This window comes from Salmo trutta, chromosome 5 (assembly GCF_901001165.1).
Source record: "Salmo trutta chromosome 5, fSalTru1.1, whole genome shotgun sequence".
Lineage (NCBI taxonomy): Eukaryota > Metazoa > Chordata > Actinopteri > Salmoniformes > Salmonidae > Salmo > Salmo trutta.
The window spans coordinates 54,778,521-54,794,931 of NC_042961.1; the positions used below are offsets into that span (position 1 = coordinate 54,778,521).

Here is a 16,411-nt window from a genome sequence, read left to right on the forward strand (position 1 = left end):
AACATTACCTGTTCACTATGCATGATTTATCTTATAATATCCTTGTGGTTTGAGAAAAACAACTAACATAGCTGTCAATTATTATTCAAGTCAAAGACAACAAATATAAAGTCAACGTGAGAAAGCAACACATTTGTATAATAAGCAAAATGTATCATACAATTTAAACAACTCCAAGCAAATGTGTAAATATTACTGAAGTGACAATCATTAGTGATTGACCATCATTGGTGTAGTTAGGACCACTCATGTTTAGCATTCCATCACAATAAACTAGCCTATTGACAGATGTGGAGGTGATAGTTTATGCTTTAGACTATTTCAATGGACAAAATTCTGATTGGTTTTGCATCGTTGTTCCAGGGTGAGAAAAGTGGGCGGACCTCATCCTCATAACTTGGTCCATTGGTAAATGAGTAGATGAGTGAGCTGTCTTCTGCATTGTAAAAAGTCACCTTCCTTTCCTGATAATCCACATAGATACCCACTCGGTGTAGAGTTATTACTTTATGGACATCATCATCATCTATGAACGCTTTAAAGTCTTTGCCTTCAGAGATCCCGATTACCCAGAAGCCATTGTCTGGGCTGAGAACCAACTGTCCTTTCCTGCTAGCTGTTGCCCTGGTAACACCAAGTACCCAGTCCATTTTCTCCTTTACACACACCTCCCAGTAGGCCCTCATAGCACGGCCCATACTGCCCAACACATATGGGGCTTCATCAAAATGCTTGTCAATGTCAGTCTTGTCAATCTCTGTCTGTGGTTCTTGTTTTTGCTTCACCCGCTCCACAACTTTCCCATTGTGTGATATCTTCAGCTGAGAGTGAGCTGCTTGATGTCTCCAGGTGTATGGTGTTTCCTCCAAAACAAAATGTTTTTTTTGTGGATGGGTATAATTTGTATGAAAAAAATCTATAATATTAATATTTAAAATGACTAAATCGGTAATTTTCTATACATTTATTTAAATTTGCATCGAGACGCTTCTGGGGGGAATCTGGTAAGTTTCCGGCAAAGTCGGCTGAATTCTGGGCAGTCATTCATTTGATTCCGGGCCGAGTCCGACACCCGATTCCGGGCCAATTCAATAAGCTCCGTCCCCCCGAGAGGGCCGCTTCTGGACCAATTCCTCTTTGCTAGCTGGGAGATAACAGAGTACGGAGCTATAACGGAGTGTACATTTCAGATAAGAAATAAACGTTATTTTCTACCCATAGCTTCTTATAACAACGAGAGTAATGTTTAACCACACCTACTGTAGACTTTGAGGCTCGAAGGTTCTGAGGCTCCCCCTAGAGGTTTCTCCAGCAGTAAACGTTAAAACAGGTCAGGCCATACAAATGTAATTAAATGTTTAATGAATGGCCGTCTTCACATTTAACAAATTATTTATTTAAATCAAAATCGGAGATATTGAAAATTATACTGAAAAAGTGCATTATTATAGTAAAAAATATGCCTTCAAGCTTCCGTTAAAGAGATACAACTTCCACTTGGATTATGGCTGAACTATGCCTCTTTTATCCTCCCCAAGAGCATAAAATCTCTAGCTATCGTTAAGTTTTGAACTAAGGTTGCTATAGCAACAAGATAATCTCCTTTTTTATTTATTTATTTATCCCTTGTTTGCCTCACTTAAAAAAAACTAAGAAATCTGTTAAAGTTTAATAACATGTGTACAACCTCATGGCCAAACAGATGCTGTACACCCTGACTGGCAAAGTAACACAGTCACGTAAATGTCCAACATTTCATCTCTGCTTAATTCATATGTCTGTTAACATGGAAGTACGCTAATCACTCAAGGAGAAGTACTTAGTGTTCAATCATGCTTTTTATTGTCAGATATGTAAGATGTGTCATTGTAAATTCTTCTTCCTCTTGCAAGCCCCTGTTAAATAATAAATATATGAGATGTATCTGTACGAGTAAAAATATATTTCCTTAATTTATGCAAGCAGAATTTAGAATTTTCTTGTTCATCTATAGATAGCATACTACTCCGAAACATTTGCTATTCCTTTATAAAGTATTTTGGTTTAGTGTTTTCTTGCCTCTCACCTGTCAACAGTTGTCAGAGCTTGAGGGGTTTACTAGATATTAGATACAGGTGACAGAATATTACAGAACTACATTACAAAACTACAAACAATACAGTCACACTCAATACTTACATTTGTAAAAAAAATATATAATTATCCCGTGTGGCTCAGTTGGTAGAGCATGGTGTTTGCAATGCCAGGGTTGTTGGTTCAATTCCCACGGGGGACCAGTATGGGAAAAAAAGAAGAAATGTATGCTTTCACTACTGTAAGTCGCTCTGGATAAGAGCGTCTGCTAAATGACTAAAACGTAAATGTAGTAATTTACAGCTAATCTGAGTTGAACTGCCTTTTATTTGATTTAGCTTTAATGGATGAGCATAAATTATAATTTACATTTTCAACTTTGGGTGAGGTTTCCCAAAATACATTTATGCAATGTTGAGAGTTTGAGTTACTCTTTACACATTTCCAAAGAAGGGATATACTATCTTAGTTCATGTTCCAGAGAAGGAGTGGATGTGGCACCTCTTCTCCACGTTGAAAAATGGTATCTGTCCTCCCTACTAGTCCACTAACACTGCCAGCTTCTCAGGTTTCAGTTCTATGGGAAGCTCATCAACAGTTTTCAGTTCTCCATGATGATAACATGCTCCAGTAGCCATTATCTGGATACTTTAGTAGGTTAGATGAACCCAGTGGTGGAAAAAGTAGCCAATGTTCATACTTGAGTAAAAGTAAAGATACCTTAAAAGAAAATGTCTCAAGTAAAAGTAAAAGTCACCTAGTAAAATACTACTTAAGTAAAAGTCTAAAGGTATTTGGTTTTAAATGTACTTAAGTATCAAAAGTAAAATTATAAATAATTTAAAATGTCTTATATTAAGCAAACCAAACGACACGATTTTCTTGTTTTTTTGTTAATTTACGGATAGCCAGGGGCACAGTTCAACACTCAGACATAATTTACAAATGAAGCATTTGTGTGAGTCTGTGAGTCTGCCAGATCAGAGGCAGTAGAGATGACCAGGGATGTTTTCTTGATAAGTATGGGAATTAGACAATTTTCCTGTCCTGATAAGCATTCAAAATGTAACGAGTACTTCTGGGTGTCAGGGAAAATGTATGGAATAAAAAGTACATTATTTTCTTTAGGAATGCAGTGGAGTAAAAGTAAAAGTTGTCAAAAATATAAATAGTAAAATAAAGGTTAGATACCCCAAAAAACGACTTAAGTAATACTTAAAAGTATTTTTACACCACTGGATGAACCTCTTCTCTGGATCCTGTGTGACTCCAACACTCCACTGAGTCTTCTTCCTCAATTCAACCTCCCAGTAATGTTTACCTGTATCATATCCCTCCATTCCCAAGACACGCTTTCTTCCCAGAAACCTCTTCCCAGGACCTTCTATTTTGTTTTTCTTCCCAGGTGTCCCAGTACACTCTTCTTTGTGCTTTTCTTCAAATTTCACACATTTGTTGTCCTGTCCTGATATGGACTGGGGTGTGCAGTGGCAGGGTCGAAAGTCTAGATTTTATGGAATTATGGAAAACTTATTTCCCTCATTAAAATGCAAATCAATTTATAAAATTTTTGACATGCATTTTTCTGGATTGTTGTGTTGTTATTCTGTCTCTCATTGTTCAAATAAACCTATCATTAAAATTATAGACTGATAATTTCTTTGTCAGTGGGCAAACATACAAAATCAGCAGGAGATCAAATACTTTTTTCTCACACTGTATGTTCCAGAACACAAAGAAACAGGGCTACATTCAAGAACACAAAGAAAAATAACACAAGCTTGACTAAGAAAGGAAAAGCAGATCCTTACAATGTTAGGTCCTGATCTGGCTATGCCATATGGCTGTAGGCTACACTAGTTCAATTAGCAGACAAGATTTGCTTAGAATTCAGTGGCATTATTTTATTATTTTATAGTATGACGAGTACAATTGAACAAAGCTGAATAAAATAGAAAGGATATTTCCTCCAAACTATTTGAGGGAGTGCGCATATGCGGCGATTCTGTGTTGAGTGTTTAAAAAAGAAACAGGTAGTCCTATATGCTTAAAACTTCTTTGGGGTGCTGGTTTTTGGTTGGAATTTCTGATGACTGATGTGCCCAAATTAAACTGCCTGTTACTCAGGCCCAAAAGCTAGGATATGAATATACTTGGTATCATTGGATAGAAAACACTCTGCAGTTTCCAAAACTGTTAAAAGAATGTCTGTGAGTATAACAGAACTGATATGGCAGGCAAAGACTCGAGGAAAATCCATCCTGAATTTTTTTGGGGGGAGGTCACATGCAATTTCAAATGGTTGGCTATGGGATATACTCATAGATAGGACCCAGATTGCAGTTCCTATGGCTTCCACTAGATGTAACCAGTCATTAGAAAGGGTTTCAGGCTTGTTTTCTGAAAAATTAAGAAGTAGTTTGAAGATTTCCATCGAGTGTCTTATTACAAAAGTGGTCTTGTTGGCGCGTGAATGAGTTGTGCGCACTTGGTTATTTATCTTCCCCATTCAACACACTTTTCTCTGTCTTAAAGATTATCGTTTATTTAGATATTAGAGTACCTGAGGATGAATTAGAAACATCGTTTGACTTGATTGGATGAAATTTACTGGTAACTTTTTGGATTCGTTTGTATGCATGTTGAAGGAGTGGATTGCTGAGATCACTGGCGCCAACTAAATTAATTTTTTTAGGATTTAAAGAAGGAATTTATCGATCAAAAATGACCATTCATTGTGTGGCTGGGTCCCTTGGGATTGCAAAAAGAGGAAGATCTTCAAAGGTAAGTGATTTATTTAATCGCTATTTGTGATTTTGTGACACTTGTGCTGGTTGAAATAGTATTTGGTGTGGGGCGTTGTCCTCAGATAATCGTATGGAATGCTTTTACCATGAAGCCTTTTTGAAATCTGACAACGCAGTTGGATTAACAAGAATTTAAGCTTTTAAATGATGTATGACACTTGTATTTTCATGAATGTTTAATATTACGATGTTTGTATTTTGAACTTCGCGCTCTGCAATTTCACCGGATGTTGTCGTAGGTGTCCCGCTAGCGGGACAGTAGCCCAGAGAGGTTATTAATGTAACTTTAGGTGTGATACAAATGTTGGGCTGTATGTTTTGATTTTTAAAACAATCTTATTCTGAATGATGCGACTCTAAAGATGATTTGAAAAAAATAACTTTTTTTTGCACAGACTGTACACACATCAACAGTCTCTGATTCACAATTTTACAAGCACTTGTTAATATCTCGAATTTCCTGGCGGCATCCCCTTAGCATGGCCATAATGCCTCCTATAAAAATCCATTCCTTTTGCGGCCAGTGGCCGTTGTGCTGAATATAATAATTATAATTCCATTTTCCCTGCTGCTTCCTGCGTGCAACGAAGCACATCTCTCTCACATTTCTCTCCGTCACTTGATAATGCCTCAAATTTCTCGGTGGCATCCGTTTGTGGCTGTAATGCACCCTAAAAAATCCATGCCTTTTGTGTCCCGGAGTGGTGTGTTGTGCCCTTCTCCCTAAGTGTGCTGCATAATCCGAAGCGTCTCTCACTCACACGGCTCTCTGTCACGTAATCAGGTCTTTGTCATAGGCTACAAGTGAAGACAGACACATCGGGGACACAACTGCTCGCATCCTTATCCAATTCCAAGGCGCATATTGAAGAAATTGGAAGAACTGTCCACATTTACTATTCATCAGCCAACAAGATGAGTAGGCCTAACGAACAGCAAAAGAACTAGCATATGTCAATCCACTATCCCCCATAGTTCAAAAGTTAACCTATTCTATTCTGTGCAATAAACAAATATTCCAAACATAATCTGTGGCAGTTGTGGGATGCGATAGATCCCAAAATAATACAACCACTAGCATCCATAAACCTTGTTTTTGCAATAAATCTGACTCAACATGTCAGAATGTTTAGTTTAAAATGCTGATAAACTATTAAGCTATTTCTTCACATTATAAGCACAGCTATGTGCACAGCTATGCTCAAATGTTCCATTAGCGGGAAAACACCACTTTCAAAAGTGACTGCAAATGTGATTATGCATGTAATGCTTTTATTATAAAGGTGTATTTTTATGGTGAAAATGATCTTCCCCAAACTTGAAACTCACAGATGCTTATATATGCCAGGTAGGCTTTACACCCATTGTTAAGCGGATTAATGTTCTTAATTTTAAGAAGTTATTTGGCTACTTTAGTTGTGATACAAACCTTATCAAAATATAAAGACCTGTGGGCAAGGCTACATGAGGTGTGTGACTATGATTTGAAAAAGCATGCATTGTTTCTTGTTTAATGCTGGGCATCATTCACAAGTGATAAAATATAATATATATAGAATGAACCATTATCATGCACCTGTCTCGAAACAGGGGAAAAAATACATGTCATCTTTGCACTAAAATAGCGAGTGGAGGATGCTTTTCCCGTGTTTCATTTTCACTGCCAGCCAGGTAAGCTATACTCCTGTTGTGAAGAGAAGCAATGTGCTTAATATTAGGAAAGTTGAGAAAAAAAATATAGTAGACCTTGCCTATTGAAAACTGATTTGACCCTCCTCTTTTCAATAGAGGCCATCACTCTGTTTTCTCACACAATTGAACAGCCTATAGAAATGTTGAGCAACATGAGCTCATAGGCTCTCATGAAGTGTTTGATTAGATTTTTGATAACATTTGCATTGATGTCAGAGTGATTAGATGGACAATATAATGCTGAGTACAAGGCAGTTAGCAAGTTTGGTAGGCTACTAATGACCATCAGCAGAATCAGCGCTTGGAGAAGCCTCGTGAGCGCTGGTGTGGCGATAATACGGTCACCATAACAGCCCTATCTGTAACTTTCTCATTCATCATTACTCACGATTCATATTAACCTTTGACTACTTTAATTCACTGATAAATACATTTCTCCCAGTACTCTTGGTACCCTAAAATGGGGGGACTGTGTACAAAAAGTGTGGTAATTTCTAAACTGTTATAAATGAAAATACCCTCAAATTAATTACCTTCTTCTGAAACTCGTCAGTCTATTCTTGTTCTGAGAAATGAAGGCTATTCCATGCGAGAAATTGCCAAGAAACTGAAGATCTCATACAACGCCGCGTAGTACTCCCTTCACAGAACAGCGCAAACTGGCTCTAACCAAAGTAGAAAGAGGAGTGGTAGGGCACAGTGCACATCTGAGCAAGAGGACAAGTACATTAGAGTGTCTATTTTGAGAATCAGACGCCTCACAAGTCCTCAACTGGCAGCCTCATTAAATAGTACCCACAAAACACCAGTCTCAACGTCAACAGTGAAGAGGCGACTCTGGAGTGCTGGTCTTCTAGGCAGAGTTGCAAAGAAAAATACGTATCTCAGACTGGCCAATAAATAAATAGATTAAGATGGGCAAAAGAACACAGACACTGGACAGAAGAACGTATGCCTAGAATGCCAGCATCCCAGAGTCACCTCTTCACTGTTGACATTGAGACTGGTGTACCACTTATAGTCTCAAATAGGATTTATACCAAGTACCCATTTACCAACTTACTAATGCTAAATGCTAGTGAGTGGCCATATAAGAAAAGAAAGATTTGATAATGAGATAGCATGCTGCTGCTCCTCTGGTTAATGTGTAACCAGTCAGTTGAACCTTCCAGCAAGAATCACGCTGGGAAACTGGGAGGGTCCAATTTTTATCAAGACAACAGAATGTACCTTATTGACTTCTTCAGTTCAATACTTTATAGGAAATCCCATAGAGTCCATTGACTCGTTTCAAATCGGTACCATCGATGTGCCAACTTCTGTTGTAGTGTCCAAACTGTTTGGGCTACAAACTAATGTGACTCCACTTTGGAAAGGGGACATTTTCACGAACACAATTGTGTTCTCTGTTTTGCTTTACGACCCCACAAGTGTCACGAGACTCATCTAAACACAACCCATACAAACAAATGAAAGTAGGAAGGTAGTTTTGTGCCCCCCAAAAATAAGGGTTTAAATATGTTAAAAAACTAAAATATTTTTCTGAGCCTTTCTTATATCTCCTAGAGGACAGACACTTCTAAACTTTATTTCTTATGATTTATATTTTGACTGTCTTTTTTTTGTCATTTATGAATGTGTTATTCAATGCGTTTCTATGGGCTATAGTAGTGAAGGCCAAATTCAATATTCTATCAAATAATTATTTTAAATGTTTTTATACCTAAAGGGGTCCTAAAATTCTAAATCAAATATCTAAATGGCCCAAGGTATTACCATCTTAAAACAGTTCCACATGCCAGTTTATAACAATTCCATGTCAGCTTATAATTTAATTTTGAAAGCCCTTTTTACATCATCAGTTGTCACAAAGTACCACACTATAATACTACCATCCCAATAAAATAAGTGCATCATCTGCATAGTACCCTCTAATTCAGAGTATCCCAACACAGTGATAGTGTGTGTTTTCATGTTTCTGTCTGTTTGGATGTGGATGTTCAGGATGAGAAGGATTCTCCCTGGTGCCCTGTTTGGCTATGGAGCTAAGGATTCTCCCTGGTGCCCTGTTTGGCTATGGAGCTAAAGATTCTCCCTGGTACCCTTTTTGGCTATGGAGCTAAGGATTCTCCCTGGTGCCTGGTTTGGCTATGGAGCTAAGGCAACCCTATTTTCAATCTCTTCCTTCTTCGCTTGGTTATCCCTGTCTTTTTTACTGAAGTTGTTGTTTCTTAATTTTCACATGAATTCATATTAAAAGGAATAGTAATAATATAGCAATTTAATAATATATTCACTATAGGAGGTCATATTATGCATATTGGAGGTCCAGACGAAACAAAACCCATTGGACAGTGAAGATGTATGCTTTTCTTATGTTGCCTTATAACACTTCATAACTCACTATGATATGCTTTTTATCACATTATAACACTGTGCCTGGAGATGGCTGCAGTGTCAGTACCTTCTGCAGAAAACCCACTGGACAGTGAGGATGTATATTACATGCCCTGCATCGCATTATAACACTCCATAACTCTCACTATGACACTGGACGGAGTGGATGTATGTATGCATTATAACTCGTTAGCATATGACACACTATGACACTGCCAGCCATAAAACATTTCCTTGTTTGTTTCATTCTTAGGATGAGGACGGTCTTATGGTTGGGTGGAATCCGTAGCAGAGGGTATTTGACATAGTGCAGTGCTGTATGTCAGAGGTTGGAATAATACTGTGAAATGTATCATATGATAATGCCCTTTTAGTGTAAGTGCTGTTTAAAAAGACTGCCTGAAATCTCAGCCTGTTTTGGTGGGATTGAGTTTTGGCCTTTCATGGTGACATCACCATGTAATAAAATAATTAATCTATCAATAAGAAAGAGAGTTCCAAACCTCTCTGCCAATAACAGCTAGTTTTCAGTTTTCCCCTCCCCACTCAGACAACTCCTAAAAAGTCCTAGCAAAATTTTTGCTTGAGAAATAGCTCTTTGCTAAGAAGCAGTTTTTTAAAATAGAAAAATATATATAATTGAAAACAATCCCAGTAATGTACTCTATTGTTACCCAGAACATTTTTAATATTGAGATAATAAAAAAAACAGCTACATTGGTCCTTTATAGCTTATTTCCTGCAATTCTACACATTCTACACACGTATGTGCGTTTATGTGATATCTGAGTGACTCAACAAAATCTATGGGGTAAAAAAACCTAGCAAAATGTTCGAAATGGCACCTTGTGCATTTTAATATTACAACTTTCAAGAGTAAGATGAAAGCCTGACTGACTTTTAAAAAAAATGAACTGGATTCCCTGACGACCCCTCTCACACACCCTAGTGGGCACGCCCCACAGTTTGGGAACCACTGACATAGAGCAGTATTTTTCATCAGTGTGTGCATGTGTGCGTGCGTGTGTGTGTGTTCTCCCGTCGTTGTGTATGGTAAGTACCGCTTATATCTCTGTTCCTCATTGGTTGGGAAACTTGAGATGAGTCAAAGACATTTGAAGAGGGAAGATATATGTTCTTCACTGTGATGTATTTTAGAGAACCCAAGTGCACTTTATGTTTTTTTGGGTCGGCAGGTAGCCTAGTGGTTAGAGCATTGGACTAGTAACCGAAAGGTTGCAAGATTGAATCCCCGAGCAGACAAGGTAAAAATCTGTCGTTCTGTCCCTGAACAAGGCAGTTAACCCACTGTTCCTAGGCTGACATTGAAAATAAGAATTTGTTCTTAACTGACTTGCCTAGTTAAATAAAGGTAAAAATAAATTAAATAATGTACAGTGTCCTCAGAAGGTTTTGACACCCCTTTACTTTTGACACATTTTGTTGGTTACACATTTTGCTGTGTCACACAATATCCCATAATGTCAAAGTGGAATGGAGTTTTTAGAAATATTTGCTAATTAATAAAAAATGTAAACCTGAAATGTCTTGAGTCAATAAGTATTTAACCCCTTTGTTATGGCAAGCCTAAATAAGTACAGGAGTAAATCATGTGCTTAAGAAGTGACATAATAAGTCGCATGGACTTTGCAGAGTGTTTAACATGGTTTTTGAATGACTACCTAATCTCTGTGCCCCACACATACAGTTATCTACAAGGTCCCTCATTTGAGCAGTGAATTTCAAACACAGATTCAACCACAAAGACAAAGGAGGTTTTCCAATGCCTCACATTGAATATCCCTTTGAGCATGGTGAAGTTATTAATTACACTTTGGATGGTGTATCAATACACCCAGTCACGACAAAGATACAGACGTCCTTCCTAACTCAGTTGCCGGAGAGGAAGGAAACTGCTCAGGGATTTCACCATGAGGCAATGTTGACTTTAAAACAGTTACATAATTTAATGGCTGTAATATGAGAAAACTGAGGATGGATCAACAACATTGTAGTTACTCCATAATACTAACCCAAATGAAAGATTGAAAAGAAGAAAGCCGGTACAGAATACAAATATTCCAAAACATGCATCCTGTTCACATTAAAGCACTCAAGTAAAACTGTTACAAAAGTGGCAAAGAAATTAACTTCATAAAGTGTTATAAAAAGTGTTATATTTGGGGCAAATCTAACACAACACATCACTGAGTTCTAGTCGTGGGCGGTATCCACATTGTCATACCTTCATACTGACCTTGTGCCATACCGGGATATTCGGTAATACCGGAACTGAACATAAGGGTGCGCTGTTTTCAAACCCAACTGATACTCTGTAATCCGAAGGTTAGCAATGCTAGCAAGTACATGTAAAATCCAATGCTAACTAAATGCTAACGAGCACATTGCAAACATTTTATACAGTCTATGACCTAAACTATACAAGTAACAAAAACATGCTACTCACAGTTTGTTGTATGCACAAACAAAATATTAGACAGCAAGGCTCTTGATCCAGCAGGGGATTCTCTATAGGTAGCTAACTAGCTACTATATCAGCAAACCAAATGTACAACTATAAAGCGTTTAGCACATTTCTAGCTGGCAAACATTTAATTGTGAATTCCATACTATAATTAGATCAACTGGCACATGCTGCACAACAATGAGTGACTCACAAGGCTCCGGTCTCTGGTCATTGTGTGCTTGGTAACAAACACCACGTGACTAGGGACTACTGGTAAGCTTCATAATAAAAAATTATATGACAGGTGAAATGAAGAATGCAACATTATTTTATCTCCTAACTTACTGCACAAGTTGACTGCACAAGTTAACTGCAGGTATTTACCTAATAAAAATGAATTAAAAAACTTAAAAGAAATAGTTTTCAACGGTATTTACGGTAATGGTATATAAGGTATACCACCCAACCCTACTGAGTACCCACCCCTCTTCAAATTTTCAAGCATGGGAAATGCTGCATCGTGTTGTGCATTTGCTTGTCATCGGCAAGGACTAGAGAGTTATTTAGGATAAAAAAAACTGAATAGTGCTAAGCACAGGCAAAATCCTAAAGGAAAACCTGGTTCAGTCTGCTTTCCAACAGACACTGGGAAACACTCACCTTTCAGTAAGACAATAACCTAAAACAGAAGGCCAAATATACACTGGAGTTGCTTACCAAGACAAAATTTAATGTTCTAGTTACAGCTTGAAAATCTATGGCCAGACATGAAAATGACTGTCTAGCAATGAACAACCCACTTGACAGAGCTAGAAGAAATTGTTTAGGAATAACTTCTCCAGGATTAAGGATAAATATCCTTATTCACCACTGCTCCCTTTCTCTACCTCCCTTTCTCTGTATGCGTTTCTCTTTTTGTGTATTGATGTGAATATTGATGTGTATAGTGATGCGTATAGAGTGTAAAAAACATTAAGAACACCTTCCTAATATTGAGTGTTGCCCTCAGAACATCCGAAAACGTTCCACCGGGCAGCTGGCTCATGTTGACTCCAATGCTTCCCACAGTTGTGTCAAGTTGTCTCGATGTCCTTTGGGTGGTGGCCCATTCTTAGTAGACATGGGAAACTGTTTAGGGTAAAAAAACAGCAGTGTTGCAGTTCTTGACACAAACCGGTGACCTTTCCATTGTGGTAATTGTTTACCACATGATCCTGGTGTCATGAGGTACAACACAGCACTGAAGCTACAACCAAGAAAATGTGAAACCGTAAATCACCTGTAAATTAAAATATAACCGGACAATCTCAGCCAAACAGAGAAAAAGACAGAAGACAGTGGTTCAAGGAGTTAGTACTTGTTTGCAGTAGTATAAACTCATTGAGTTTACTAAAATGAGAAATGAAACAAAAGTAGAAGTACAGGATAACGTAAATGTAAAACATTTAAATAAAGGAATAAGACATTACTGTAACTTGTAAATGAAGATACAGAATGTACAGTATCTTCTATATCTTACAACTTGGTGAAGAAAATATGTAACATACATCATCAGAGCCAATGACAATACTGTATCTCCTATCCCTTCATATCACTTTTATTTGTTGAGGCTGAATGAAACAATGTGAACAATAAACTTGCCACTCAGAGCTCTATGTTCATGTCATCTGACCATAGCACCAGTTCCAATCCAAGTACCAATGTCGTTTAGCAAACTTCAGGTGTTTACATTTGTTGGATACAAAAGACAAAACAAATGGAAAATGAAAGGTGGATGTCAGAAGATGCGTGACTGGCTGCAGTGAAGTCAAGCGCAGGAGAGCAGAAACTGGGTGATAACCGGAGTAGTTTAATTAACGACAAACGGCACCCATAAAATACAACAATAATTTGAGCAACAATACCCGAGCGTAAACCAGTCAAGTGCAACAAGCACTAACAACAAACTAATAACTCACAAACAAACATGGGGGAACAGAGGGTTAAATAATGAACATGTAATTGGGGAATAGGAACCAGGTGTGTAAAAACAAAGACAAAACAAATGGAAAATGAAAAGTGGATCGGCAATGGCTAGAAGACCGGTGACGTCGACCGCCGAACACCGCCCGAACAAGGAGAGGAACCAACTTCGGCAGAAGTCGTGACAGATAGAGCACTTTGGCCATGCCCACTAGTGGTAGGTTTTGTGTCAAAATAAGGATGCATAAGCAGAAAAGAACCACAGTAAAATATGGTGGTGGATCTTTGACGTTATGAGGCTATTTTGCTTCCGCTGGTCCTGGGGCCCTTGTTAAGGTCAACGGCGTCATGAACTTTATCCAGTACCAGGACATTTTTGCAAAAAAACTGGTTGCCTTTGCCAGAAGGCTGAAAGTTGGCCGCAAGTGGATCTTTCAGCAAGATAATAACCCCAAGCACACATCAACATGTTTAATTGACCACAAAATCTACATTTTGTGCTGTTATCTTTGCAAGGCGAGGTATTGAAAGGTATTGAAAACACGGGTGCCAGTGTCTTTTTGAGAAAAACAAATATTACTTGTTCAACAAAATATTTTTATCCGAGCAGTTATATTAGTATAAAATCCTATACAAAATTTGAAAAATGTAGCATACAAAACAACTCAGTTATTTGTATTATTTTTTTTATACAGTCTTTCTTGCTCATCTTAATCAAGGGTGACAATAATTTTGGACCTGACTGTGTACATACATACATATGAATAGCCTATACATACAGTAGACATAGTACACAGGTCATGGAAAATATGGGAATAAAATGTAATACAGTGTCTTCAGAAAGTATTCAGACCCCTTGACTTTTTCAGAATTTTGGTACGTTACAGCCTTATTCTAAAACACAATATCTACACACAATATCCCATATTGATTAAACGAAAACAGTTTTTTAGACATATTTGCAAATTTAGAAAAACTCAAAAACAAAAACACCTTATTTACATAAGTATTCAGACCCTTTTGTATTAGACTTGAAATTGAGCTCAGGTGCATCCTGTTTCCATTGATCATCCTTGAGATGTTTCTACAACTTGATTGGACTCCACCTGTTTTACTTGATGACTGGCATAGAAGCAGCTACTGCATTTAGTGACCACTCATTTGGAGATGTTATGAATTACAGCTGAAGTGAATGATAATCCAGTTTCTCAAAAGTCGCAGGGACTGCATCACAATACATATTGACAGATATTGACAAGATAAAAATGTTTTCCATATTTGTATTAATCTAGACCGTTTTGAGGCACAGTGGACAAAACTCACATTAATCGTTTTACATTCAAAGGGGACCACTATGGGATTGCCAATGGCATCAAAGTGGGTGCCACAGGCGACCCCATATTGCTTCCATTTCATTGTAAATATACAATTGAAGTCGTTCAATAAAATAAACCTCTCCATACTGTAGCTTAGTTTCCACATCATCCACATCATGTGGAATGTTTGAGGAAACAACTCAACATAAAAAGTGGCTAACATTTACAGGTTACTGTACAGTATATTCTTAGGGATTAAGAGATCCAATGATAGAGATCAAACTGCTTTGATCAAGTGATTAAATAACAGTTAAAACATCAATGTAAGCTATAATTGGGCATCTGACCGCTTATGGTATATAATGTTTGTTCTAAACCTTTGTAATCACAATGGACAAAATATTGATTGGATCTGTATCATTGTTCCAGGGTGAAAAAAGTGGGCGGACCTCATCCTCATAACTTGGTCCGTTGGTAAATGAGTAGATGAGTGAAGCGTCTTCTACATTATAGAAAGTTACCTTATTTTCATTGTAATCCAGATAGATCCCAACTTTATCTGGAATATCTTTGTCAAGAACATGCTCCTTATCATCCATGGCTTTCAGTCTTCCCCCATTGGACAGCCTGATTACCCAGAAGCCATTGGCAGGGCTGAGAACCAATTGTCCCTTCCTGTTAGCTGTTGCCTTGGTAACACCAAGTACCCAGTCATCCTTCTTCTCCACATTCACCTTCCAGTAGGTCCTCCAAGCACGGCCCATAATGCCCAGCACATAGGGATCTTCATCAAACATCTTCTCATTACACAGTCTCTGTGGTGTTTCCTTTATCCAGCGTACTGTTTTACCATCTATCAGTAGGTTAGGGTGAGCTGTGTCCACATCCAGAGTTACATCCACTGAGGAGAAAGAAAGTTACACACAGTTGAATAATACATTTTCCATACCGATTCAGTTTACAGTACAGAAATGACCAGACGTACTTGAAAATACATGTTAAAATGGTCATTACTAAACAACAATTTAATCAATCGTCATTATTTTGAAACTATGACAACATGTTACTGAAGACGTGGGCATAATACTGTATGTTAAAAGATGATAGCTTAGTACCTTCATGTAAGTGCTTCACATCTATATCTGAAAAGCAGAATGAAATTAGACAGTTACAAAAATAGAACTAGTGTCAGAATTATCATCGTTTGTGTTAAAGGTATTAACGTTACCTAATATAATCTACTGTACAATAAAGACAAGATGCTGATTAGATACATTACTACATAACTTTCTGGTGAGCATTTCAGGATTATATCTGTACAATTATTTTGCAATTAGGAACACAATGAAAATAGTTATATAAAGTCCCACATTTAAATTTGATTGACATTCTGATTACCAGACTATAAACATACAGTATAATAATTACCGGTTGGCTGATTGACGGTCTGCAATAATTGATCAGCTGCAAAGGTAAATCAGATTACATTGTTATACCCAAAGCTAATAAGCAGGGCTCAGATATGTCAATCTCAATGTGACTTCCCTGATTAAATAAACACATAATAACCAGAAAAGATAGTTACTAACAAAAGTTTTTCTATTATCACATTAGCCGACTGTATTAGAAATGTAGAATCATTACAGGTTGACTGCTCCAGGAAGAATATGATGATATATATTTTTTTTAATTCGGAG

At 37.5% G+C, this 16,411-nt stretch overlaps 1 protein-coding gene across 5 annotated transcripts in view; it reads right to left on the bottom strand.

The window, feature by feature from the left end:
* LOC115194550 (butyrophilin subfamily 1 member A1) overlaps nt 1-16,411 on the bottom strand; it is a 56,227-nt gene that overhangs the window by 29,965 nt on the left and 9,851 nt on the right. Inside the window, exons 5-7 of one of the 5 annotated variants that reach the window (XM_029754322.1) lie at nt 16,143-16,178; nt 15,830-15,856; nt 13,032-15,615 (exon numbers count right to left, since the gene is read on the bottom strand). The exons of 3 other annotated variants lie outside the window; for them this stretch is intronic. In XM_029754322.1, the coding sequence (XP_029610182.1) occupies nt 15,086-15,615; nt 15,830-15,856; nt 16,143-16,178 (593 nt within the window). In that variant the 3' untranslated portion in view covers nt 13,032-15,085. Of the gene's footprint in view, nt 1-13,031; nt 15,616-15,829; nt 15,857-16,142; nt 16,179-16,411 lie in introns of those variants that run through there. One more of the 5 variants, XM_029754325.1, reaches the window with a different exon arrangement.